Source organism: Erythrolamprus reginae, chromosome 1 (assembly GCF_031021105.1).
Source record: "Erythrolamprus reginae isolate rEryReg1 chromosome 1, rEryReg1.hap1, whole genome shotgun sequence".
In the NCBI taxonomy this organism is placed as follows: Eukaryota; Metazoa; Chordata; class Lepidosauria; order Squamata; family Dipsadidae; genus Erythrolamprus; species Erythrolamprus reginae.
This window is the reverse complement of record NC_091950.1, coordinates 196,766,524-196,791,301: the sequence shown is the minus strand read 5'-3', so window position 1 is coordinate 196,791,301 and position 24,778 is coordinate 196,766,524. Positions and strand designations below refer to the sequence as shown.

Genomic DNA, 24,778 nt, shown 5'->3' with positions numbered 1-24,778 from the left:
CGTACGAATCGTTGATGAAGGAATTTGGCGAGGCCCAAGTGGCTGCTTTGCAGACTCCTTCCAACGGAGCCTGAGTCGCCCAAGCGGCAGATGTGGCAGCACTTCTGGTGGAATGCGCTGTAATATTCCTTGGAATGGAAAGGGAAGCTGTCTCGTAGGCCTTAGAGATGGTCCCTCTGATCCAACGACCTATTACTGTAGAAGACACTCTGGATCCCAAGGATCTGGGATGGTAGGCTATGAAGAGTGCTTCAGACCTCCGGATGGATCCTGTGCGTTGGATATAAACCTTTAGCGCTCTAGTGAGAACCAGAGTGTGCCATCTAGTTGCCAGGGGATGCTCTCGTTGGAGGCAGATGGAAGGTAATATGATATCCTGAGATCTGTGGGACATGGAACTGACCTTTGGTAGAAAGGTGGGGTCCAGTCGCAGAACCACCTTGTCCTGGTGAAACTGACAAAGGTCCTGTCTGATAGAAAGGGCTGCCAACTCAGATATGCGTCGGGCGGATGTAATCGCCACCAGGAATGCTACCTTGAAGGATAGGTACCTGAGGGACGCAGAGTTCAGGGGTTCGTAAGGTGCCTGAGTAAGAGAATGGAGAACCCGTGGCAAGTCCCAGGTGAGATATCTGTGGATCTTAGAAGGCCTGAAGTTGGCCACTCCTCTTAGAAATTCTTGGATTTCTGGAAGGGAGCGGAGGGGCTGCCTGCGAGGCCCCGCCAAGACGGAAGAGATGGCGGCCAGGTGTCGGCGGATGGTGCTGGTAGAGAGGCCTTGGTGGGAGCCTTTCATGAGGAAGGTGATTATCCTGTGGGTGGGAAGACACAGGGGAGACAAGCCCTTCTGCAAGCACCAATGATGGAATTTGGACCAAGTATGGTCGTAGATCCGGTTGGTAGACCCTCTTCTAGACTTCAGGATGATTTCCACTGTGTCCGGGTCATACCCTCGCAGGTCTAAGTTCCTCCGGATAATAACCAGGCGGTGAGGTGAAACCACTCTGGGTCTGGATGGAAGGAGGCCCCCTGTCGCGACCTATCCTCCGAAAACGGGGAGTCGCCAGGGGTCCCGGACGGACATTGTTGGAGGTCCGCGAACCAGGGCCTGCGAGGCCAGTGAGGGGCAATCAGAGTTACTCGGGCCTTCTCCAGGAGGATTTTGTTGATCACGTCTGGCAGAATTGGAATTGGAGGAAAGGCATACAATAGACCTGGAGGCCAAGGGCTCCTGAGGGCAGTGATTGCCTCTGCTCCCGGAGACGGGAACCTGGAGATGAAGTGAGGGAGCTGGGCATTGGCTTTTGGTCGCCAATAGATCCAGCACTGAATGGCCGAACCTGAGGCAGACTTGGTGGAACAGTGACTGATGGAGATTCCACTCGCCTGGATCTATGGTCGCTCGCGAGAGCCAGTCCGCTTGGACGTTGAGGCTCCCCGAGATGTGGTCGGCTAGAAGCGACTGGAGATTCTTCTCTGCCCAAAGGCCTAACTTCAGGGCCTCCCTCCTGAGGGCCTAGGCTCCTGTGCCTCCCTGTCTGCAAATATGGCTTTTGGTGGCTATATTGCCGGTGAAAATCAGCACATGCTGGTTGGAGATGTGAAATTGGAATTGTTTTAGAGCTAGAGACACGGCTCTTAATTCTAATCAATTGATGGGCCTGGAAGCCTCCTCCAGTGCCCATGTGCCCTGAGCTAAAAGGCCCTGGGCGTGGGCTCCCCAGCCCGAGAGGCTGGCATCTGTGGTGACTACAACTGGTCGGGGCACTGGAAGGGAGATCCCTTGTCTAGGGCTGGAGAAGTCCACCACTTGAGGGATCTGCGAACCGTCGGTGGAATGGCGACGATTCGAGTTGCTGTGGCCCGATCTCTGGGAGGTAATAGAAGCCCCTGTAGTTCCCTGGCGTGAAGACAGGCCCAGGGGACAATACCAATAGATGACACCATTTTACCCAAAGGGAAGATAGGGTGGCAATGGAGGTAGATTGCTGGGGCAGGATGCGAGCAATGAGATCCAAAAGGCTGCGTTTTCTCTCAGTGGAGAGGAAAACCTGGGATAACTCAGAATTAATGATAGTTCCCAGATGCAGAATGGAAGTGGATGGATCAAGGTGGCTCCTTTTAAGATTTATGTAGAAACCATGATTCTGTAGAACCGACATGGTAAAAGAGAGGTCTGCCGGCACCCAGTTCTGGAATTTCCATGAATTAAAATGTCATCTAAACAACATAAAATATGAATGGGAGAAGCCCGGATATGAGCCGCCAAGGATCCCAAGAGTTTAGTGAAGACTCTGGGAGCTGAGTAGAGCCCAAATGGCATGGCCTTACACTGAAAATGCCTGCCTTGAAAGGCAAAGCGCTGAAAATTCCTATGGACCTTGACAATGGGGATATGGAGGAAGGCCTCCGTGAGATCCAGAGACACCATAAATTCTCCCAGATGTAGAGCTGCTAAAAAAGGAAGATAAGTAATGCATTTTGAAATCCTATATTTTATAAACCGGTTCAATTTTTTTAGATCTAAGATGGCTCTCCAGCCTCCAGAGGTCTTAGGGACCATGAAGAGGATGGGAGAAGCCTAAACCTCTCTGGAGAGAGGGGACCGGTTGAAAAGCTCCAATAGTCAACAAAAGAGAAAACAGCCTCCTCCATTCGGATACGAGATGGAGGGGAACTGGGAGAAGGACACGAAAGAAAACGGTTAGGGGGAGGTGAAATGAACTCTAACCTTAGGCTCCTTTCCACAGTGTCAATGACCCAGGGGTCCTTACAAGAACGGTGCCAGGCGGAAGAGAACCAGGCTAGGCGACCGCCTATGGGAAAGGAGGAAAACTTACCATCTGGCTCTTTTGGAAGCCCTGGTAGAAGAGGATCCTCTCTGATAACGGGAACCTCTGCCCCTGGTGGTTCTAGATTGGGATCGAACCGAGGAGAAAACTGACCTGGACTCCTTTGAAATGCGAAGCTCTGATCCTGTAGACGCCCTGTGCGCCGAAAGGGCTACGGTTTAGGGACCTTCTAGGTGGTAGGTCCCAAGACCTTTTTCTTGTCTGTGGTCTCTGTAAGGAGAGGGTCCAGAAGGTCTCCGAAGAGGAGGTCACGTTTCAGCGGACCCATGGCTAACTGCCACTTCTGTCTTACTCCCGCCTGCCAAGGGCGGAGCCATAGACGTCCTCTGGCCGTTGTGGAGGCTGCTACTGACCTGGCTGCAAACCTGGAAGATTGGAGGGTAGCATCTGCTACATATTGGGCAGCTGCGAAGATTTTGTTGAAATCCTGTTGGCCCCGTAAGTCATCTGGAGGCAGGTGTGGTTGGAGCTGACGAAGTCACAAGAGCATAGCTCTGGAAAGGAAGGATGCCGCTGCAGCACTCTTAAAGGCCCATGAGTCTGCAAGAAGACTCCTTTTGAGCATTGCTCAAGTCGTTTGTCCTCTGGCCGGAGGACCTCCTCTGCTTCGCCAGGCATGGCGGCAGTCGAGTGGAGGGTCTTCACTGGTTCATCTGGCTTGGGACATGTTAGGAGTTCCTCATAGACGGAGGAGAGCTTGTAGAGCTTCTAGTCCTTGGGAGTGGGAGTAAAGCCAGCAGTTGGGTGGTCCCACTGTTTAAGCAAGGCATCCTTAAACAACTTGGGCATAGGAATTACCTCATTGTCTTCCTGTTCTTTCATGAAAAAAAGGAAGATTATCCTCCGGAGGATTTGAGGAAGAAGTAGCCTGTTTTTCTTGCCCGGCTAGCCCCGTGGATACTCTAGCCTTAAGCAGGAGAGATTTGAAAGGCTGCGAAGGAAAGATAGCAGCTGGGGCTGGAATCTTAATCTGAGATTCCTCATCTTCCGACAGACGCTGAAATGGGTCATCATCCTCTTCTGCATCCACGTCCTCATCCTCTTCCTGAGAGGAGTCAGAGACCTCCATGGCTGGGGCTCTGTAGGAAGGAGAAGAACTCACGGGACGGGAGGAGCGTGGAGAGGGATGAGACAGAGAAGGCACATTGAAAGATGAGAGTTTAGCGTCAATGGTGTTAGTCAGAATAGTCAAGATAGACTGAAACTCCGGTGGCAAGGAAGAAATATCAGCCGGAAGGGCCGGAGGATCCCTGAGGGCCTGAGCAGGTTCTGGCTGGGAGGAATCCTCGGTAATATCTGGCTCCTCTGGACCTAAACCCCATAGGTTAGGTTGGGGTGGATTTAGGTTTGGCTCATCCAGGGATAGCACAGGAACCCCAGAAAGAGGCAGGTTAGAGGCCTCCGGGGGGGTTGGATTGATATGCACTTGGGCCTGCACCTTAAAAGTTTGGTTTATCATGTATTTTTTGTAGGGCTGGGTCCCTTCTCTTCTCAACCCTGGTGGGCTTGGCTAAGGAATGGGTGCCTGAGAAGGAGGAGGAAGAGGCCTGGGGAACTTCAGTAGAATTACCAGTAGGCCTAACCTCTTTGGGACCTTTGGTAGTGCCTCTCTTGGGAAAAGTAGCCATAGTCTGACAATTAACAGAAGACAAGGCTGAGCCAATAACTGAATAATAAGGAGAAGAATTTCAAGGACTTCCCAAGAGGAATGGATCCTGCTTCGAGGCCTCGAAGCTGCTGAAGAGTGAGGACAATCTGGGCAAACCCAGAGTTCGTGCCCCCAAATCCAGCGGGGCCAGCCTCCCTAAACTTTATAATTAAGTAAACCAAGGCACTCTGGTTGGAGGCTTAGCCGGTGGAGAATTTAGCCTGGGACCCCCAAGGCCCGCTCCGGGATCCACGCGGTGGACTGAGGCCTACGCGGCTGGCAGGAGGCCAACACGAGAGGCCTAGATTTAAAAAAGGGCGCGAAGGCCTTCGCGCCGAAAAGATCGCTCCGTAGAATTTCTTAAGGGAAAAGCGATCGACTAAGTCCAGGAGACTGGAAGGCGTCTCACTCCGCAGGAGGTATTATTTTAAGCCCTTAATATATTTATACGATAAATAATCAATGTAATCGATAAATACTTGCACCAGGACCTCCGGGCCAAGGGATTAGAAGAATCCACTAGCGGCCGCAGGAATCGTAACCGGCAAAACCGCCGGGGGAAAACGAAACCGCAACTTCTCCTAAGGGAAAAAGCCGAGCCGCTTTTTTACTTTTTTTTTTTTTTTTTCTTTAAACGGCTGGCGCAATGGTGCAAGTAATAAATAAAGACAATAAATCTTACTATTTTTTGAAGGAAAGATCGAAGGGAAGGTGTTAGAATGTTGAACGAGCTATCACAATACAACCGCAGGATATGCGAACTGAGCGAATTCTGGGGAAGGGGCGGATCCAGCACTCTTTTTTAATACTAGGCTCAGTTCCAACGGATTGGACAGGAGCAACCCATGTGACTGCTGGACCCACTCCTTCAGTACGGAGAAATCTCAATTGGCTGGGTTCATGCAATATGTTAAGTCATAGACCATGGTTTACAAATCACAAAGGATACACTCACATAAATTAAGACCTGGTGCATTGAATGAACTATCTACATGAGGATAAATATATGAGCAATAGGTGACGCTTTTCATTCTGAGCCTGAAAAAAAGTTCCTCCATTAGAATGTCTAGCAAGTCCCTTGCATAAATATTTATTTGGCATGAGGCCAAGAGAATTCGCTTAATTCCTTTACCGCCAATGTCCATAAGACTCATCTGTATTTTTCTCTGTAGAATGAAAGTGTATATCTCTCTATGTGTGTGGTTGCTTCTGATTAGGTTGCATCTCATCTCCCAATGTTTATGCTTATATATGCAATGGGAAGGCCAGGGCAGAATGGATACCCTTAGTTCTGGATTACGTCATGTGTGGGTTGGGGGTGAGGGGAGAAGGAGAGCGTTACAATGAAACAGTCATAGCATCTTTCTAGGCTGCTGCCCAAAGGGATTCAATGGGATCTTTTTTTTTCTTCACTCTATATTCCCCACTTGATCCAGCCATTTGTCAACTCTCTTTTGTTGTTTTCTTTCCACAGACCAAGTTTGGCCTCATTCTGTTGAGTTGTCAGAGTTTCTCCACTGATGGAGAGTGCCAAGCCTCTATCTAATGCCCTCCAAACATTCTGTTGGGTTAAAAATAAGAGAAATACGGTGCAGGATTTGTGCTTTATGATTATCATAATCATAGCTTGGCATTTTTGGCCTATATTTAACATATATCATCTTAATATCATCAGTACTCTACAGACAAAATGAGGAGCATCCTTTCGATGCTAAAAAGATTTGTTTATAAACAAAAACTGCATAATTAAAACCTTTAAGTCAAGGAGAGATACAAAGAAGGGGGCATACATAGAAACATTTAGATTGATCACAGATGTAATTTGATTTTAAAATCCTATAAAAAATGTGCTTGCCATTAACAGTGAAACAGAAGTCTCCAATAATACCAATTATTCCACTTTTCAAGTATCCGAAAATAGGCGTTGATTGCTTACCTGAACGCCTCTTCTCGTACGGTGAGCGGGTACAGCAGTCACATGGGTTGCTCATGTCCAATCCGGTGGAACTGAGCCTAGTGTTAAAAAAGCTTGCCGGATCCGCCCCTTCCCCAGAATTCGCGAATCCATAGACTAGGCTCAGCTGTGAAGCTCTGTAGTGTTCAACTCTTATTGTTAGAGGAAAAGGATTATAGAAGGTAAAGAAGACACATACAAGGGCGGGAAGTGACTGCTGTACCCGCTCACCGTACGAGAAGAGGCGTTCAGGTAAGCAATCAACGCCTATTCTCCGTACTGAAGGAGCGGGTCCAGCAGTCACATGGGACATACCCAATAGATGGTCCCTAGGGAGGGATTAGATTGCTATCGTGTGAGATAACGGATTGGAGTACCCTTCTGCCGAAGGCAGCGTCCGCTGAAGCGTAAGCATCAATCTTGTAGTGCCTGATGAAGGAATTTGGCGAGGCCCAAGTGGCTGCTTTGCAGACCTCCTCCAACGGGGCTTGAGTCGCCCAAGCGGCCGAGGTGGCTGCGCTCCTGGTGGAATGCGCTGTGATGTTCCTTGGGACTGAGAGGGAGGCCGATTCATAGGCCTTAGATATAGTCCCTCTGATCCAACGGCCTATTACTGTTGAAGACACTTTGGCCCCCATGACTCTGGGGTGATAGGCTATAAACAGTGCTTCTGACCTCCGAAAGGGTCCAGTGCGTTGGATATAGATTCTCAGCGCTCTAATAAGATCCAGGGTGTGCCATCTAATTGCCAAGGGATGGTCTCGTTGGAGGCAGAAGGATGGTAGGACAATATCCTGAGTTCTGTGGAACATGGAACTGACCTTGGGTAAGAAGGTGGGGTCCAGTCGCAAGACTACCTTGTCCTGATGGAATTGACAAAGGTCCTGCCTGATTGAGAGGGCAGCCAACTCCGAAATGCGTCGTGCAGAGGTAATAGCCACCAGGAATGCTACCTTAAAGGATAGGTACCTGAGGGACGCCGATTTTAGGGGTTCGTATGGTGCCTGCGTGAGGGAATGGAGAACCCGTGGCAAATCCCAGGATGGATACCTGTGGACCTTGGAAGGTCTGAGGTTGGCTATGCCCTTGAGGAATTCCTGAACTTCAGGGAAGGATCGGAGAGGCTGTCTGCGGGGACCCCCTAGGACAGATGAAATGGCTGCCAGATGACGCCGGAGGGTGCTGGTGGAAAGTCCTTTATGGAAGCCTTGCATAAGGAAGGAAATGATTCTGTGTATGGGGATGCACAGAGGAGAGAGACCTTCCTGTAGACACCACTGGTGAAACTTGGACCACGTGTGGTCGTAGATTCGATTGGTCGAACCCCTTCTGGCCTTTAAAATGACCTCTACTGAATCGGAGTCATGACCACGCAGTTCTAAGTCTCTCCTGATAACAGCCAGGCGGTGAGGTGGAACCACTCCGGGTCTGGATGGAATGAGGCCCCCTGCCGCAGCATATCCCCCGAAACGGGGAGTCGCCAAGGGTCCTGGACGGACAGCTGTTGGAGATCCGCGAACCAGGGCCGGCGGGGCCAATGAGGGGCGATTAAGATTACTCGGGCCCTCTCGGTGAGGACCTTGTGAATCACGTCCGGGAGAATTGGAATTGGAGGAAATGCGTAGAGTAGGCCTGGAGGCCATGGACTCCGGAGGGCATTGATTGCTTCCGCTCCCGGGGATGGAAATCTGGAAAAGAAGCGAGGGAGTTGGGCGTTCGCATTGGTCGCGAAGAGATCCAGGATTGGTAGGCCGAATCTGAGGCTGATCTGATGGAACAGGTCTTGATGGAGGTTCCACTCTCCTGGGTCTATCGTTGCTCGAGATAGCCAATCCGCCTGGACGTTGAGGCTCCCCGAGATGTGGTCGGCTAGGAGCGACCGAAGATGTTTTTCCGCCCAAAGGCCTAACTTGAGGGCCTCCCTCATGAGGGCCTTGGATCTCGTGCCCCCCTGTCTGCAGATATGGCTTTTTGTGGCAATGTTGTCGGTGAGAATGAGAACGTGCCGGTTGGGAATGCGAGGAGAGAAATGCTTCAGAGCCAGGGAAACGGCTCTTAACTCTAGCCAATTGATTGGCCTGGAAGCTTCCTCCGGGGACCACGTGCCCTGGGCTATCATCCCCTGGGCGTGGGCGCCCCATCCCGATAGACTGGCATCTGTGGTGATGACAAATTGATCCGGGCACCTGAACGGGGATCCTTTGTCCATGGCCGGAGACTTCCACCACTTGAAGGATCTGCGAACACTTGGTGGGATGACAATGCGACGATTTGAGTTGCTGTGCCCCGATCTCTGAAAGGGTAATAGGAGCCACTGGAGTTCCCTAGCATGAAGGCGAGCCCAGGGAATGATGCCTATGCATGACACCATCTTCCCCAAAAGGGATGACAGAGTTACTATGGATACTGAAGAATTAGATAAAATGTTAGAAATTAACTCCCCTATACTGAGTTTTCTCTCGGGAGAGAGAAAAACCTGGGAGGATTCTGAATTAATAATGGATCCCAGGTGTAAGATGGATGTGGAAGGTTGGAGGTGACTTTTATCAAAGTTGATGGAAAATCCATGGTCCTGAAGGACTGACATGGTGACAGAAAGGTCTGTTTTCACTTTCTCTAGGGAGTTCCCATGAATCAAAATATCATCAAGATAACATAAAATGTGGATGGGAGACGCCCGGATATAGGCCGCCAGGGACCCCAAGAGCTTTGTAAAGACCCGAGGGGCCGAAGAAAGGCCAAATGGCATCGCTCTATACTGGAAATGCCTGCCTTGAAAGGAAAAACGTAAAAATTTTCTGTGGCATTTGGCTATAGGAATGTGGAGGTAGGCCTCAGTGAGGTTTAAGGAGACCATGAAATCTCCCGTGTGGATGGCGGCCAAAATAGAAGATAAGGAGTGCATCTTAAACTTCCTATATTTGATGAATAGGTTTAGTTTCTTTAAATCCAAAATAGCTCTCCAACCTCCGGAGGACTTTGGAACCATAAATAGGATGGAGTAAAAACCTAGGCCCTTCTGACCGGAAGGAACCGGTTGAATGGCTCTGATGGACAATAAATGAGAAATGGCCTCCTCCATACGGTTACAATCTGAGGAGGACCTGGGAGAAGGGCAGGAAATAAAACGTTTCGGGGGAGGAGAAATAAATTCTAAAAGAAGGCCTGTTTGAACAGTGTCAATGACCCAGGGGTCCTTGGAGGTGAGACGCCAATTAGAGGCGAAATGGGCTAGGCGACCCCCTATGGGAATTGAGGAAAGATTACCATCTAGGTTTTTTTGAAGCCCTGTTAGAGGACGCTCCCCTTTGGAAGCGAAAACCTCTGCCCCTGGAGTTCCTACCTTGGGAACGAAAGCGGGGGGAATACTGACCTGGAGATCTCTGATAGGAAGCCGCTTGATCTTGCTGGCGCCCTGGGCGACGAAAGGACTGCGTTTTGGTAACCTTTTTTGTGGTTGGACCCAAAACTTTCTTCTTGTCCGTGGTTTCCGTGAGGAGTGGATCCAGAAGATCACCGAAAAGAAGGTCGCGCTTTAAGGGTCCCTGGGATAACTGCCACTTCTGGCGTACTCCCGCTTGCCAAGGGCGAATCCATAGGAGTCTTCTTGCCGTTGTAGAAGCTGCAATAGACTTAGCAGAAAATCTAGTAGATTGCAAGGTGGCATCAGCCACGTACTGGGCAGCTGCAAAGACCTTGTTGAAGTCTTGTTGACCTCTCAAGTCATCGGGAGGAATATGCTGTTGAAGTTGGCGAAGCCACAGAAGCATGGCTCTGGAGAAAAAGGAAGCTGCTGCAGAACTTTTAATGGCCCAGGAATCTGCGGTGAATCCTCTTTTGAGCATTTGTTCAATCCGCTTGTCCTCTGGGCGGAGGACTTCCTCCGCTTCGCCTGGCACAGCCGCTGCCGAGTGAAGGATCCTGACAGGTTCATCCGGTTTGGGAAAAGATAGGAGCTCTTCATAGGAAGAGGAAAGTTTGTACAACTTTCTGTCCTTGGTGGAGGGATTAAGGCCAGAGGCTGGGAAATCCCACTGTTTGAGTAAAGCATCTTTAAACAATTTAGGCATAGGAATTACCTCGTTATCCTCCTGTTCCTCTGTGAAGTAAGGTAAATTCTCCTCCGGGGGATCAGTGGAAGTGGAGGCTTGTTTCTCCTGGGCCGCTAATCCCGTAGAAATTCTAGCTTTGAGGAGAAGAGATTTGAATAATTGAGAAGGAAAAATAGTAATTGGAGAAGGAACCTTTATTTGGGATTCCTCATCATCTGAGAGGCCTTGAAAGGGATCCTCATCATCCTCCATATCCTCATATTCGTCCTGAGAGGAATCTGAATCATCCTGAATAGGAGCTCTAACCGCTGGGGAAGAACCCAAGGGGCGGGAGGGACGAGGAGGAGGAGGAGGTAAGGGAAGCTCATTGATGGTGGAGAGTTTGGCATCAATGGCCTTGGACAACACAGCAAAAATAGATTGGAACTCAGGAGGTAAAGTAGAAATATCAGCAGGAATGGCAGAAGAATCCCTAAAGGCCTGGGAGGATCCTGGCTGGGGGGAATCTTCAATAATATCTGGTTCCTCTGGACCTATGCCCCATAGGTTAGGTTGGGGTCTGTCTAGGTTAGGCTCATCCAGAGATAACACAGGGACCCCAGAAGGAGGTAGACTAGAAGCCTCTGGGGGGTCTTGACTACTGAGTACTTGGGCCTGTACTTTCAAACGTTTTGCTGATTTGTCATGTATTCTTTGTAGGGCTAGGTCCCTTCTCTTCTCGGCCCTGGTGACCTTGGTCGAGGGGCGGGCCCCTGGAGAAGAGGAGGAAGAGGCCTGGGGGATACTAGTAATCTCATCGCCTGTAGGCCTGGCCTCTCTGGGACCTTTTGTTGTGCCTCTCTTGGGAAAAGTAGCCATAGTCTGACAATTAACAGAAGACAAGGCTGAGCCAATAATTGAATAAATAAGGAGAAGAATTTCAAGGACTTCCCAAGAGGAATGGATCCTGCTTCGAGGCCTCGAAGCTGCTGAGACTTGAGGGCAATCTGGGCAAACCCAGAGTTCGTGTCCCCAAATCCAGCGGGGCCAGCCTCCCTAAACTTTATAATTAAGTAAACCAAGGCACTCTGGTTGGAGGCTTAGCCGGTGGAGAATTAAGCCTGGGCGTCCCAAGGCCCGCTCCGGGATCCACGCGGTGGACTGAGGCCTACGCGGCTGGCAGGAGGCCAACACGAGAGGCCTAAATTTAAAAAGGGCGTGAAGGCCTTCGCGCCGAAAAATCGCTCCGTTTTAATCTTTCTTAAAGGGGAAGCGATCGACTAAGTCCAGGAGACTAGCAAGACGTCTCACTCCGCAGGAGGTATTTCTTAAGCCCTTTAATAATATACAATAATGAATCAATAAATCAATAAATCAATACTTGCACCAAGACCTCCAAGCCAAAGGATTAGAGGAATCCACAAGCGGCAGCGGGGATCGTACACGGCAAAACCGCCGGGGGAAAACGAAACCGCAACTTCTCCAAAGGAAAAAAGCCGAGCCACAAACGGCTGGCGCTATAGTGCAAGTAAATAATAATGGTAAAATAATTCTTACTACTTTTGAAGGAAAAGATCGAAGGGAAGGTGTTAGAATGTTGAACGAGCTATCACAATACAACCGCAGGATATGCGAACTGAGCGAATTCTGGGGAAGGGGCGGATCCGGCAAGCTTTTTTAACACTAGGCTCAGTTCCACCGGATTGGACATGAGCAACCCATGTGACTGCTGGACCCGCTCCTTCAGTACGGAGAAGCTGGTTTTAATACATATCTGATTCCAAGACACGTACTAAATATTGCAAAAGCTGAAGAGGCCGAAAGGTAAAACTTTGGCCTGGCTCAGACAAGGCCATAAACACTTCACCATCTAATTGGCATCTAATTCTTGAAATCTTTCTGTGCATTCCACATGATTAATTATGAAGAGAAATCAAGTTAATTCAAACAATGAGTCTTAATTCAAGTTTGTTGTGAGAAACCTAATGCCAATACACTCTGATTTGATGTTTATAAATCCCATAAAATATATCTTTTTTTTAACGATTCTAGAAAACGTTAACATTTTTCTTGCAAGAGTCTGATCCCATTACTGTGATGGTGTACATTCAAATTAATACCAGACAGACCCAAAGTAGAACCATTCTTAAATACTTCAGATTAGCTGGCAGGCTAAAACCAATCTCTTCAAGGTACAATATTCCCAAGCAGCGTTTCTGAAATTAATCCTATTTCAATATGCTGAGATTCCAACTCCCAGAATTCCCTATCCTATTTTTCTAGTTCCAAATATTATGGCTGGGCAATTTCACGGTCCCATGGAAGACTGTTCTGGAGCACACAAACACCTGATCCAATTGCTAATGCAGGTCTGCTAGGCAGATATTTTCTGTCCACGCTTGTCATGGAGGACAAAAGACAAGAACTATTTTGCTCACTGCATTGCGGGGTATTTATATCATTGGTTAATAACTATTAAAATTAAAAGCCTCATGGCAACCATGGAAGTTGTCTTAGAGAGAAAAATTACGAACAAAGTAAAAACAATGTTGTTCTCTCACAACCAGGAAAATGCTTTTTCATACTCCTCACTATGCTGGCAAGGAAGTCAGAATAAGATTAGGTTAGTGAATGGAGTCAGGAGCTGTTAGGCTTTGAAATAGCAATTTGTGGTTGACTTTTGTTGTTCAGGCTTGAAATATTGAGCAACTCAGTCTCCCCAAGTAACATTTTATTTTTCTATAATAAGAAACATCTATCCGATCTACAATAATGGGCTGTTGCACAAGAAGTAATAATGGGGATAACTGGACAAAACGTTAGCTAAACAAGTTATATCGCAATTGTTTATTACATAAAATCAGGTCATAGAAACACAAATGAGGCATGGGGAATAAATGATTCAATACCCCGAATCTTGAAGGTTTGTGGTTTAAAACAAACAAATCACTCAGCTGATGAAGATATTTTAATAAAATAACTAATCTGAAAACAAAATTTTTACAGCAATGTACGTGACTCTAAGTACAATCTGCATAATATTTTGGTTAATATGAAACAGAGGAGTGAAATTTAAAGAAAGTTGTAATGTCTCACTGAAACATAATTTTCCATGAGTATACTTGTCTCATTTTGAAAAATGAAAAAGATTTGCAGATACAGTGGTACCTCTACTTAAGAACTTAATTCGTTCCATGACCAGGTTCTTAAGTAGAAACATTCTTAAGTAGAAGCAATTTTTCCCATAGGAATCAATGTAAAAGCAAATAATGCGTGCAAACCCATTAGGAAAGAAATAAAAGCTCGGAATTTGGATGGGAGGAGGAGGAGGAAGAAGAGGAGGAGGACAGTTGCTGCCGAAGGAAGGTGAGGGGAATCAAAAAAATTCAAAACTTTTTTTAAAAAAATAGAGACTCTGAGGCGGCGAGGAGGAGCACATGTCTCCCATACACCGGCGCAAGGCTGCCTCCCATAAACTGAACCAGAGAGAGAAACCCAGGCAGGCGAAAGGGAGAAACCTCCCACTCCTTTGACTGAAAGGCGGCTGCTGTTGCTCCTACCTGCTTCCTCTTCCTTCCCATGCTGAAGGGCTCCCCTCTCCTCTTGCCCATTCACTTTGTAGCCAGTACCTTTCCTTCACTGTGGTGACTCCTTGGTTAGGTTGAAGCTGAGTTGATCTGGCTCGGGCGAAGTGCCCCCTTTTGCCTTTCCGTGCCAGACGCTCCGGGAGGCAACCTTGCACCAGGTGTATGGGACACAGCACGAGGGAGTCACCATAGCGAAGTGGTTTATTCCCTCTCCAAGCACCCAGAGAAAGGAAAATGCTCCGTTCGCTCTGGGCTGCCAAAGCCTCCTTAAGTGCTTCCGAAAGGCTCCTCTGACAGCCCAGAAAAGCCCAAAATGGCCAGGATTAAAGGGGGAATGGCAGGAAACTGGCCGGGCCTTCATGCCGCTCTCAAATTTCCTGAGAAATTTTTCTGGGCTCCGGTTCTTAAGTAGAAAATGGTTCTTAAGAAGGGGGGGGGGGAAATCTTGAACACCCAGTTCTTATCTAGAAAAGTTCTTAAGTAGAGGCGTTCTTAAGTAGAGGTACCACTGTACTATTATATTTTACTGAAAGATTTCTGACACATTTTTTCAAGGATCTCTTCCTACATTTTTACAGTAACAACTAGTAAGCTCACATGCTTCAATTTGAATAAAAATACACTGTTCAGTTTTAGAAAAGCAGAGTAGTTTTATTTATTTATTTATTTTAAAAAATCATATGCTTAATGCCACACCCACCTTCTGCTCCCAGAGATAAATCATCTTCAAAACTTCCTCCATTCCTCACCAGCATGCCTAAAAGACATATCAGTTGGGCAAAATCAAAATCTATTGTTGTGGTTATTTTCCAGCAATTCCATCAATTGTATATTAAAACACTAAACATATTTTGGGAATATTTATTTATTTGTATCTCATCTTTCCTTCATATAGCATTCCCTTCTCCACTTTCATTCCTCGTTACAACAGCCCTGCGAAATACTGACCGACCCAAATTGTATTAGGATTACAGGATTGAAAATGAGTTTAAAGATGGTCCTTGTTCTAATCCCATACTTTAATTACCACATGCACTAGCATATTGTACAAAGTTGTAATGACATTTACAGGCTTTTTACAGTCTAATAAGCCCCAAAATGTTAGCACTGGCAGTTTTGAACAAAAATGTCCAATCTTATAAGACAAAGAAAATCTCCAGATATTGTCAAGCTAAAAAGGAAAAAAAAAGAGCAATTTCCTATCAACAAATGTCACATATCTTAGTACTACTAATTCACATGAAACATGACACAAAGCTGTAACGTTTTTAAACTGCTTATCAAAAGTTTCAAGCCTAAATATTATCTGGGAACAAGCATTCCCTTTCATCGCTGGAAAATGAAATGTAAGAACTCCAGGTATTGCAAAGGCTTCTTCTTGGCTCTGTCACTACCTGCACATTCTTGTCGTACTTTGAACTTTTGCATTCTGGTTTGTGCAGGTGGTAACTTTTCAGGTGTGGTGAGTTCAGTCAGAGCCAGTCAAGAAAGAGTGTACTGAAAGGCTGACCTACTTCACAATATGCTTCTTTCTCGTTCTCTCCTTCCAACAGGCATATCTACACAAGAGTCTCACTTACCACAGCTTTAGCATGAGAGAGACATAACTACTGTAAATACTTAACCCTGAATATCTCATTCCTGTTCACAACAGTGCTGGGAGTTCAGGGACCCAAAATTCTCTTCAAAACAACCAAACAGCTTTCAATTCAAACTGCATTTTGGAGAGTAAATATTATGCTTGCATTTTCTGCGCAACGAGCAACAAAACAGAGAAGTCAGAACATGCCAGATATTTACCTTTTAATGCTGGGTTGCTCTGCTCATCCAAGGAAGCTCCCAATGGTGTTCTAAAACCACAAAAGAGATTAAAATATGTATGACTTCTTTAAAACTTGCTTCTTCACATCCTTCCTTGAAAAGCTGACTTTTTCACATCCGCCAACTCCTCTTCCTGAAATTGTGCATGCACGCGTACATACAACTTACAAAGTCCACTCTGAGAAAACGGAGTCTCTATACCGATACTAGTTGCAAAAGCCAATTAAGTTGTAACTACAAGAAGTGAAAACTGTTGGATCTCATTTCCAAATAAGTATGGGCAAGATTGCACAAGCTCTCTTAAGTGTGGGCTAGCACAGCAACATAAAGGTGAAGAATTAGTCACGTTTGAAATGTCTTAATGATTCAGAGAGAAAATACATTAATTGAAAATTAATTCATATTTTAAAACACTTTTCTGCCATGTTCCTATATCCAATTCAGAAAGAGTGGACAAGATAAGCAGTTTAGATCAGGGGTCTCCAATCTTACAACTTTAAAACTTGTGGACTTCAATTTCCAGAATTCCTCAGCCAGCTTTGGGAGTTGAACTCTGGGAGTTGAAGTCTACAAATGTTAAAGTTGCCAAGGTTGGAGACCCCTGCTTTGGACATAAAATGGACCCACTCACCCACATAGCCCTGTATGGCCACAATTAGAAGGTTTGTCATTTTATTTTATTCTGCTATTCAATTTAGACTACAATTATAAACCACCATAGTTAACAACAAGGATCCAGCGGAGCTTATTTCTAGAAACATACCAAGTGGATCATAATGTTGTATTATGAACCCTTTGTAGGCTTGCCAACAACCAAATCAATGAGCATAGAGTTTCTGAAAGCTACTAAAATAGTAAGATCGATGTGAACCCTAAAGATATGATAGTCTGCTTATCTGTTTACCCTCTGCCCCAATTATGGCGACCAGATTTTATCTTGCCAAACAATGAAAGTAGGGGAGGAAACTTTGGAACTCAGAATTCCAGTATGGGCTCAGTCCTGATTGGTTGACGGACGGAGGTCAACCCACCGACTGTGGACTCTCCTATAGGCTTGAGAATCATGTGTTCTCCCTTCTCCCATGCCTTCAATATTTACAACTGTTAGCCAAGTCACAAAGAGCCCCAGTAGAAGCTATAATAAGGAAGCAGTTGGGAGGAATGACGGAACAATGGAAGAAGAAACTGGTGCTATTTCACATCTTCCTCCTTCATTGCTACTCCCAAATGTATCTCAGCCGGCCTACACTTCCTTTCATTAACCAAAGAAGGCATATTTCCCAAGTGACTCCAGATAATCAAAGTCCTTTATAGATCCTTGGCCTCCCTACTATAAAATGGAAGAAGCACCCTTCCTTCCTTCTTCCCTCTCTCTGCCCACCCTCAGTGTTGCAGAATGGGATGGGAGCCCAGCTCTTGAGCTCATTCACCACTGGAAAGATCTATCTGAAAATTCATAGTGCCTCTGTATGTTGGGTTTTATGTTATGGTACAATGTATATTGAGAGGAACACATGCAACAGCTGTGTGCCATCTGTTCCTTTGTGGCAGCTTTTAAAGAAGAGGCCTTATTTCCAGGTCAACAGTTGATAACTCTAGGACTTCAGCAGCACTGCCAGCTAAGGAAAACAGAAAACCAGCTTAGCCAGGCCTGCTCTAATCCCATCAACAGATGCCTCCTGCACAGAATTCGGCAGGTGCGTCTGTTTATCTCTGTACTGTGAAAAGTTTCACCTGCTGGCATGGAGAAATCAACAAGTGAAAGTATTCAAAGAACCCAGGCAGACAAGGCCAACTCCGCACACTGAATGGGATAAAGACAAAAGATACCACAGCCAGTGAATCTGTCAGCAACTCAGCTCTCCAATTTTTTTTTTCAAGAATTATTATCTTGGATTTATTTTTACATGTATACACACCAAATCTCTTAGCATGGCACATCATACAAGTAAAAAAATGTTTTTTAAGTAAAATCATCTTTAACTATTACCATCACACAATTTACTATCCACTTTAGTAGATTATTTAACCTACACTAGAAGGAAACCATTGAGTAGGCACAGAAGACTGTCACCACAAAACCACTTGCTTATTTTCTCCAAAGATGCTAACAGCCATTTTGTACAATTATTTCTAAGGTTCATACAAATAAATTAGTCAGGCAACTGATGAGATGACTTTCCCTGCCAAAGTCATTCAGGAAGAGAAGCTTGGGGGAGAAGCCATAAATTGCTTTCCTAATGTTGTTCCATTAACACTGTTACAAATAAAAGTGGAGTGGCATGGAAACAACTCCTCAGATTTGAACTGCACTTATTTAGAGTTTCACCAAGTGTGGGATATAACAGATATTGCGATCATAAAGAAGTACAGTGATCCCCCGCTCATTGCGAGGGTTCCGTTCCAGGACCCCCCCGCAACGAGCGGGTTTTCGCGAAGTAGCGCTGCGGAAGTAAAAACACCATCTGTGCATGTGCAGATGGTGTTTTTAACTTCCGCAGCGCTAGCGAGGAGCCGAAGATTGGGGGCGGCGCGGCTGTTTTAAAACGTCGCTGCCGACATGGGGGCCTCGCTAGCACCCCCCCGAACCCCCAACCCGGGTTGGGGGGGTGCTAGCAAGCCCATGTCGGCGGCGACGTTTTAAAACACCCGCACGGCTTTCCAATGAGTCCCGAAGACAAACGCGGAAGTTTGACGTTTGTCTTCGGGACTCATTGGAAAGCTCCGATCGTTTTAAAGCAGGCGCGCCGTTCTCCGCTGACTCCTGGCGAACTTCCCGGGCGAAGGGCGGGCGAGCGGGTGCTGGGGGGGCTTCGCCCTCCCGCCAGCAAGAGGGGGAAGACCCAGGGAAGCCGCCCAGCAGCTGATCTGCCGGGCGCCATCTACGCATGCGTGCCCATAGAAAAAAGGGCACGCATGCGCAGATGGTGTTTTGACTTCCGGGTTCAAAAATCGCAAATTACCCTGTTCGCAATGGTCGGGGACGCAATAACCGGGGGATCACTGTAATACATTTGTTGATATGTAGATGTTTATTTTTGTTCTTTACATGTATTTCACTAAAGTAAGAGAAATGCAAGTAGCTGTGACCTTTAGTGGCTAAATGCTGAACGCTATGCCTAACTTAATGCCAAAAGCTTCTAGTTTCAATCATTACTTAAATGTAGCTTTATGGCTATGCAATCGAACACTTTTTAAAATGTCTCCATCTTTCTCCCTTATCCATCCTTTTTCACTGTGCTGCATAATATTCAGCTTGCTGAGTTTTGAGAAGTTTCTTGCTACTCTGCATCAAGTACTGCATCAAAAACAAAATTATGTGCTGAAGATTGTTATTTTCTTAAGGTTCAACATGGACAATTTTGGTTTTCAGACTCCACTTATTTTTGATTCATGCCTTTACTTGTATCCGAAGTAAATTAGAACAATCATCATTGACAAATCAAATCAAATCCCTTACTACAAGCCAGTGATTCAGACAAAATAAAAATAAATAAAACCCAAGAGAGTAGAGGTACAAAATAGAGCATACAAGTTAAATATATATAAGCAACGATGCTTGCACTATTTTCCTATCAGCAAAATGCAAATTTTAGAAGCTGCAAAAACAAACTTGGCAAGAGTTATTAATAAATTACACATAACATTATTCAATCCATCCCGGAAATGGAGTTAGAAGAGGAATTAAGAGCTCTCTGTATATGTCTTAACTGAAATTGCAATATAATAGAATGTTAATTCATGTTTCAATATTACGATCTTCAAAAGGGCAGAACCTTTCCATAAATAGAATTTTACTACAAATCTTCTATTGCGTTCTACTTAAATGCTTTATTGATCTACAGCAGCATACCCATAAAAGAGCATATTATTTCAGAATAGAAACATTCTACAGGAAAAAACAAGCATGTGGCAACTCCAAAATGGCAATTACAACCGAAATTTTAATCTGACTTCCAGTTTGCCTAATATTCTTCTAAAATAGCAAGAGGACTTCGGCCTACAATTCTTATCACCCTGTTTAGTGGCCTCAGAGACAGGAGCTGAGATCCAGCAACATTTAGAAGCCAGTTGCTTGGGGGCTCTAGGTATTGATGAATGGCATCAAAGCTGCAAGAAACAAGAACTTTTCTTAAGACACAAGAAAAATAAAACACACATTAACTTTAACATAAATTTTAAAACCTAGAGTTCATATTTAAAAATAAGACCCTGAGCAGAATCTCTTACTGTATCCTGGTAACCTCTGTAGGCTTTCTGCCAGCTGTTATGTCCTTAAAAGTCCTTAAATATGCTATGATGCCATACTGATTACTGGGTTGAGTGAAGTAGAATAGTAACAAAGCAGCAGAAGTCAATATTATACTACTAGTCATACAGGGAAGGTATCTATTATGAAAAAGAGATTATGCTGATTACCAAAGATCAGTTTCTCCTCTCAATCAGAATAGGAAGTACAGTAATTGTATTTTTCTTGTTCATTCATTACATCGCACAGGGATAGACAATCTACTGCCTCTGCAATATTATCCAACCAGTTCCAATATCTTCAATCAGCAGAGTTGATAATTTGGCATGTGAGAATTGTGGTTACAAGATCACCAGTTGTCTACCCTCCACTGAGTTGTGAAAACTTGTAAATTCCAAATTAAGATTAAAACCTGAGGAACAGAACAAGAAGAATTTGCTGACTGGGATTAAGTTATTCATGCTGTTAGATTCCTGTGAAATTAGTGGGATTTTAATATAATGAATTCACCTACTAGGTATTTTAGTAACAGTAACGGAGAAAATAGCTAGTCTACTGCATTTCTGTGGTCTTTCCTGAATCTTTTTGCTCATCCCATTTCCAAAGCCAAATGTCATTACAAAACCTGGTGTCAGTTTCCTTATTTGTACCTCCAAAACAGTACAGAATGGTCTCATTCATTTTAAAGGGACACTGACCGCAAACAATGAAGCAACTACAGTAGTGTTTTAAACCCATCTCCTTTTGAATGTGGACAGGAAATATCAAATCACCAAGGCACTTATAGAATATAATAAGAGAATTGGAAGGGACCTTGGAGGTCTTCTCCACCACTTCAGACAAATGGTTATCCAACATTTCCTCAAAAGCTTTCAGTGTTAGAGCAGTCACAACTTCTGGAGAAAAGTTGTTCTACTGATTGTTTTGTCAGGAAATTTCTCCTTAGCTCTAAGCTGCTTCTCTGCACCCATTGCTTTTTGTCCTGCCCTCAGGTGCTTTGGAGAATAGGTTGACTCCCTCTTCTTTGTGGCAACCCCTGAGATATTGGAACACTGGTATCATGTCTCCCCTAGTCCTTCTTTTCATTAACCTACCCAGGTCCTGCAACCATCCTTCATATGTTTTAGTCTCCAGTCCTCTAATCATCATTGTTGCTCTTCTCTGTATTCTTTCTAAAGTCTCGACATATTTTTTACATTGTGGCAACCAAAACTGAATGTAGCATTCCAAGTGTGGCATTACCAAGGCACTTTAGCTAGAAAAAGGAGTGTCCAACCTCTGAAAATTGCTATCCGATGAAACTCTTGAGCTTTTGTATGTCAATGAAAGACAACTCAGCAGAGGGGATGGGGGGAGAAGGATCTTTATTAAAAGGTTTTCAAGCAACAGCCTTTTCCAAACCAGAATTTAAACAAAGGCACTCATTGTTTACTCCATTGGCTTTTAATGCTCCGTTTAAAATTCTTACCATTCTCTTTCCTTAATGGCCACTCCAGAGTTTCTCCGGATCCTTCTTAGGCAGTTGCCAATGATACATGGTGCTGGTTGGTAGCAGAATGGTAAGTGGAATTGACATTCTCTCCCAGAAGCAAATCTTTCACTACTAGAGTGAATTAACAGCTACCAGCAAAATCTCTGTGTTAAACAGCCTCCATGTATTTCCTACACTGGGTGGGTGAGAAAAGGGCTGTAATTTATCCCTCTACAATGGAAGCAGTGAGAGAATGTATGCTTGAACACAGGCAATTTGTGTGCATAAAAAGCCCTCCGATGGTCCAAGTTGGACAAGTGGAATATTTAGAAATAAGTCAATTGACAGCAGTTGCTTAAGTCAGCCAAGCCCCTTTGGAAGTGAATTATTTGAATGAAAAGGAAGGCTGGTTCCTGGAGGAGGGAAAGTCTCAGTTATTTTGCACTTGTTTAAAACGACATGTTTTGCAGATGGGGAGGAAGGTAATGGGGAGATCTTTCCTTTGCTTTTAGCTAAGCAGGTACCCAGAAGTGGAATGCAGAGAGAGAGAAAGAGGATTATTGTAAAACCAGAAGCCCAGACTGAAGTGGGAATCAAATTTCTCTTCTAGGGTATAAATATTATGAGACCTGGTTTTGAGAACAAGGAGAGAAATCTCAGACTATCCAAACATGGATGGCAGCAAAGTTCCACTTTGTATTAGCAAAGGCACTCTTTAACTGAAAACAAATAAACAAACAAAAAAAAACCCCTCTGTCCAATCTGCTGAACATTAGAACAGTTACACAACAGTTGCTTTATTTTAATTGGCCTGCAAAGAAGACCAAAGCTCTGTGATGTAAGAAAAGTCCAGTTTGGCCTGTTTGCAGCCAAATACCTGTCCAAACCAGGACAGTACTTCTTAAATCCACGTTTCCAATATCAATAGCAACAGTTCCAAGAGAACCCCACAAATGTCTTATTCCTCAGTTTTTCAAATTCCATGGACCCCTTAAAATGTTATAAGAACTTCATGGGATTCTACAACATACGCTAGTAAAGACTGATTTACTAGCCAGATACTAAAGGTGGGGGGGACCACCTTCAAATGCAGCCAATTTTCATTCATAGCAGGGTTTCTTCTTGATCAAAGATTCTGAGTTTCTTTAAAAAAAGAATAATAATAACAGGTTCTGTGATCTAAAATTAAAAAATTCAAATTGACAAATCACACATTAGTGTTTATGATTTGCGGCACATCAATAATATGAGATTATGATCAAAACAGGCAGGTTTGCCCTTGGTCATTTTGTTTCTCTGATTAGCTGACCAATTATTACCAAGAAGATCCGAAGTCACGTCTTGCATCTTTTTGCTTTCTTTTTTTCCCACCTGCCTTGCACTGTAAGTTTTTTCTTCATTTTTTTTCTTACTTTGTATTAATCTCCATCTTCCTTTCCACTGTATAAAAAGAGGTTTGTCGAACACTGTGTCATACTCAGCCTGGCAGTGATCATCAGAGTTTTAACCCCAAGTCCAGCTGTTTTAGAGATGGCAGGGGTTGAACCTGAACCATCTACAGCAAAATATGTTCTACCACTGAGTGTTGTTATTTAAATGTTTCTCATCCTTTTTTTTTTTAAAAAAAAAAAGCTCTATAAAACAACATTCCAACCTGTTCTTATGTTACAGTCACTATAAATTAGAAGTAACCAATACATTCAGTCTCCCTTATCTTTCTCACTAGGAATTTAAAAGATACCAACTTTTCACAGTGTTCCTTTCTCCCAAGGCTTTAACTAAGACATCCAATTTGTTCTGTTGTAGACACTTTACAAACTGCCCATTTCTGGAAACATTTACACATTTCCTATGTACTTTCCAATTAAAATATGCCCCCCCTTTTTTTCTCCTTTGCCATGGCAATGAAGGCTCTCCCACCCCACCCCCTAACAGGTTCTCAAGTTTAGATAATAAAAATCACTCCACATTTAAGGTGGAGGACTTCCTTGTTTATATTTCAATGTGGGTTAAAAAAAATCTAAGGATATGGTTAGTTTAAAAAAGAAAGGAAATTGGCAAGCAAGCACTCTTAAAGTTCACCAAGACTTATAAGCAAAACATATACAATTTGCTATACTAATTTAAGCAAGTTCTTGAATGCTTTTTTCAAAACATATTTACTAATAAATATGTTCTGCTGGATTCCAAAGGATTTTGCAATCATTTTTCATACAATATTCCAGTAAAAAAGTTATTTATAAAAACATCTTACTCCCAACCCCCATCTCAACTTATTATCAGGAAATAACTCATTCAGTTCCAGCGAAACTGCTTGTTTTCTATAACAGCTACACAAATTTAGAACAACTAGGACAAGAGAGGAAATTCTGCCTAGCCTTGATATCACAGCAAGGAAATGCATTATAAATTCAGATGAAAAGCACCAATATGGGGCCAAAATAATCATAGATCCACACAGACAAATGACACGTCCTCCTCTTAAATTGATGATGGTTTGAGAATAGAAAAGATCAATTCTTACCAAAGCTCAACACTTACTGAATTAGTGGAGAACCTGTGACCCTCATATGTTTATGAACCATAATTCCCAGTATTCCCACTCAGTTCAGTGAGAAAAAAAGGAAGTTGGGAATTATAGCTCAGCACTATCACTGGCTATTTAGTTCACATTTGCTAGCTTTCACTATGATCCTTTGGTTAGAGTAGCTGAATGCTAAAGAGGAGAGCATTTTAGGGCTGAAATAGAAGGAATTATTACGATGCACAGATATATATTGTTACTATATGTGCTTATATTATAATGGAATTAGTTAATGCAATATAGTGTTTTGATTTGATGTAGTGGTCCAGTCCAGAAGACTCTGGGCAGCTTAAAAAATCTTCCTAAAAAAAATCTATTACACCCACATAAATATCGTAGGTAGTCCAGACTATCAAATAGCACAAACAGTACAAAATGAGAGGGAGCCCACCAACAGATAAATAATGATTAATCCCATCTTGGGAACAGAAGCATGTTACAAGAGCTGCAATTGAGATAGACAATTCCTTTAATTCCATAAAATGGCAACATTAAAGTGGACGTATCTGAAGCACACCCAGTCTGCCCTAATGTATGGGGTAGATAGGCTGATGAAATTGGAGATAGGCCATCCCTCAAAT

General features: G+C 44.4%; 1 protein-coding gene across 3 annotated transcripts in view; it reads right to left on the bottom strand.

Moving 5' to 3' along the window:
- The window catches only part of ITPRID2 (ITPR interacting domain containing 2), an 86,529-nt gene that overhangs the window by 48,626 nt on the left and 13,125 nt on the right, over positions 1 to 24,778 (bottom strand). For all 3 annotated transcript variants that reach the window (XM_070731880.1, XM_070731879.1, XM_070731881.1), the window contains 2 exons: positions 15,873 to 15,922; positions 14,773 to 14,829 (listed from right to left, as the gene is read on the bottom strand). In XM_070731880.1, coding sequence (XP_070587981.1) covers positions 14,773 to 14,829; positions 15,873 to 15,922 — 107 coding nt within the window. The remainder of the gene's footprint in view (positions 1 to 14,772; positions 14,830 to 15,872; positions 15,923 to 24,778) is intronic.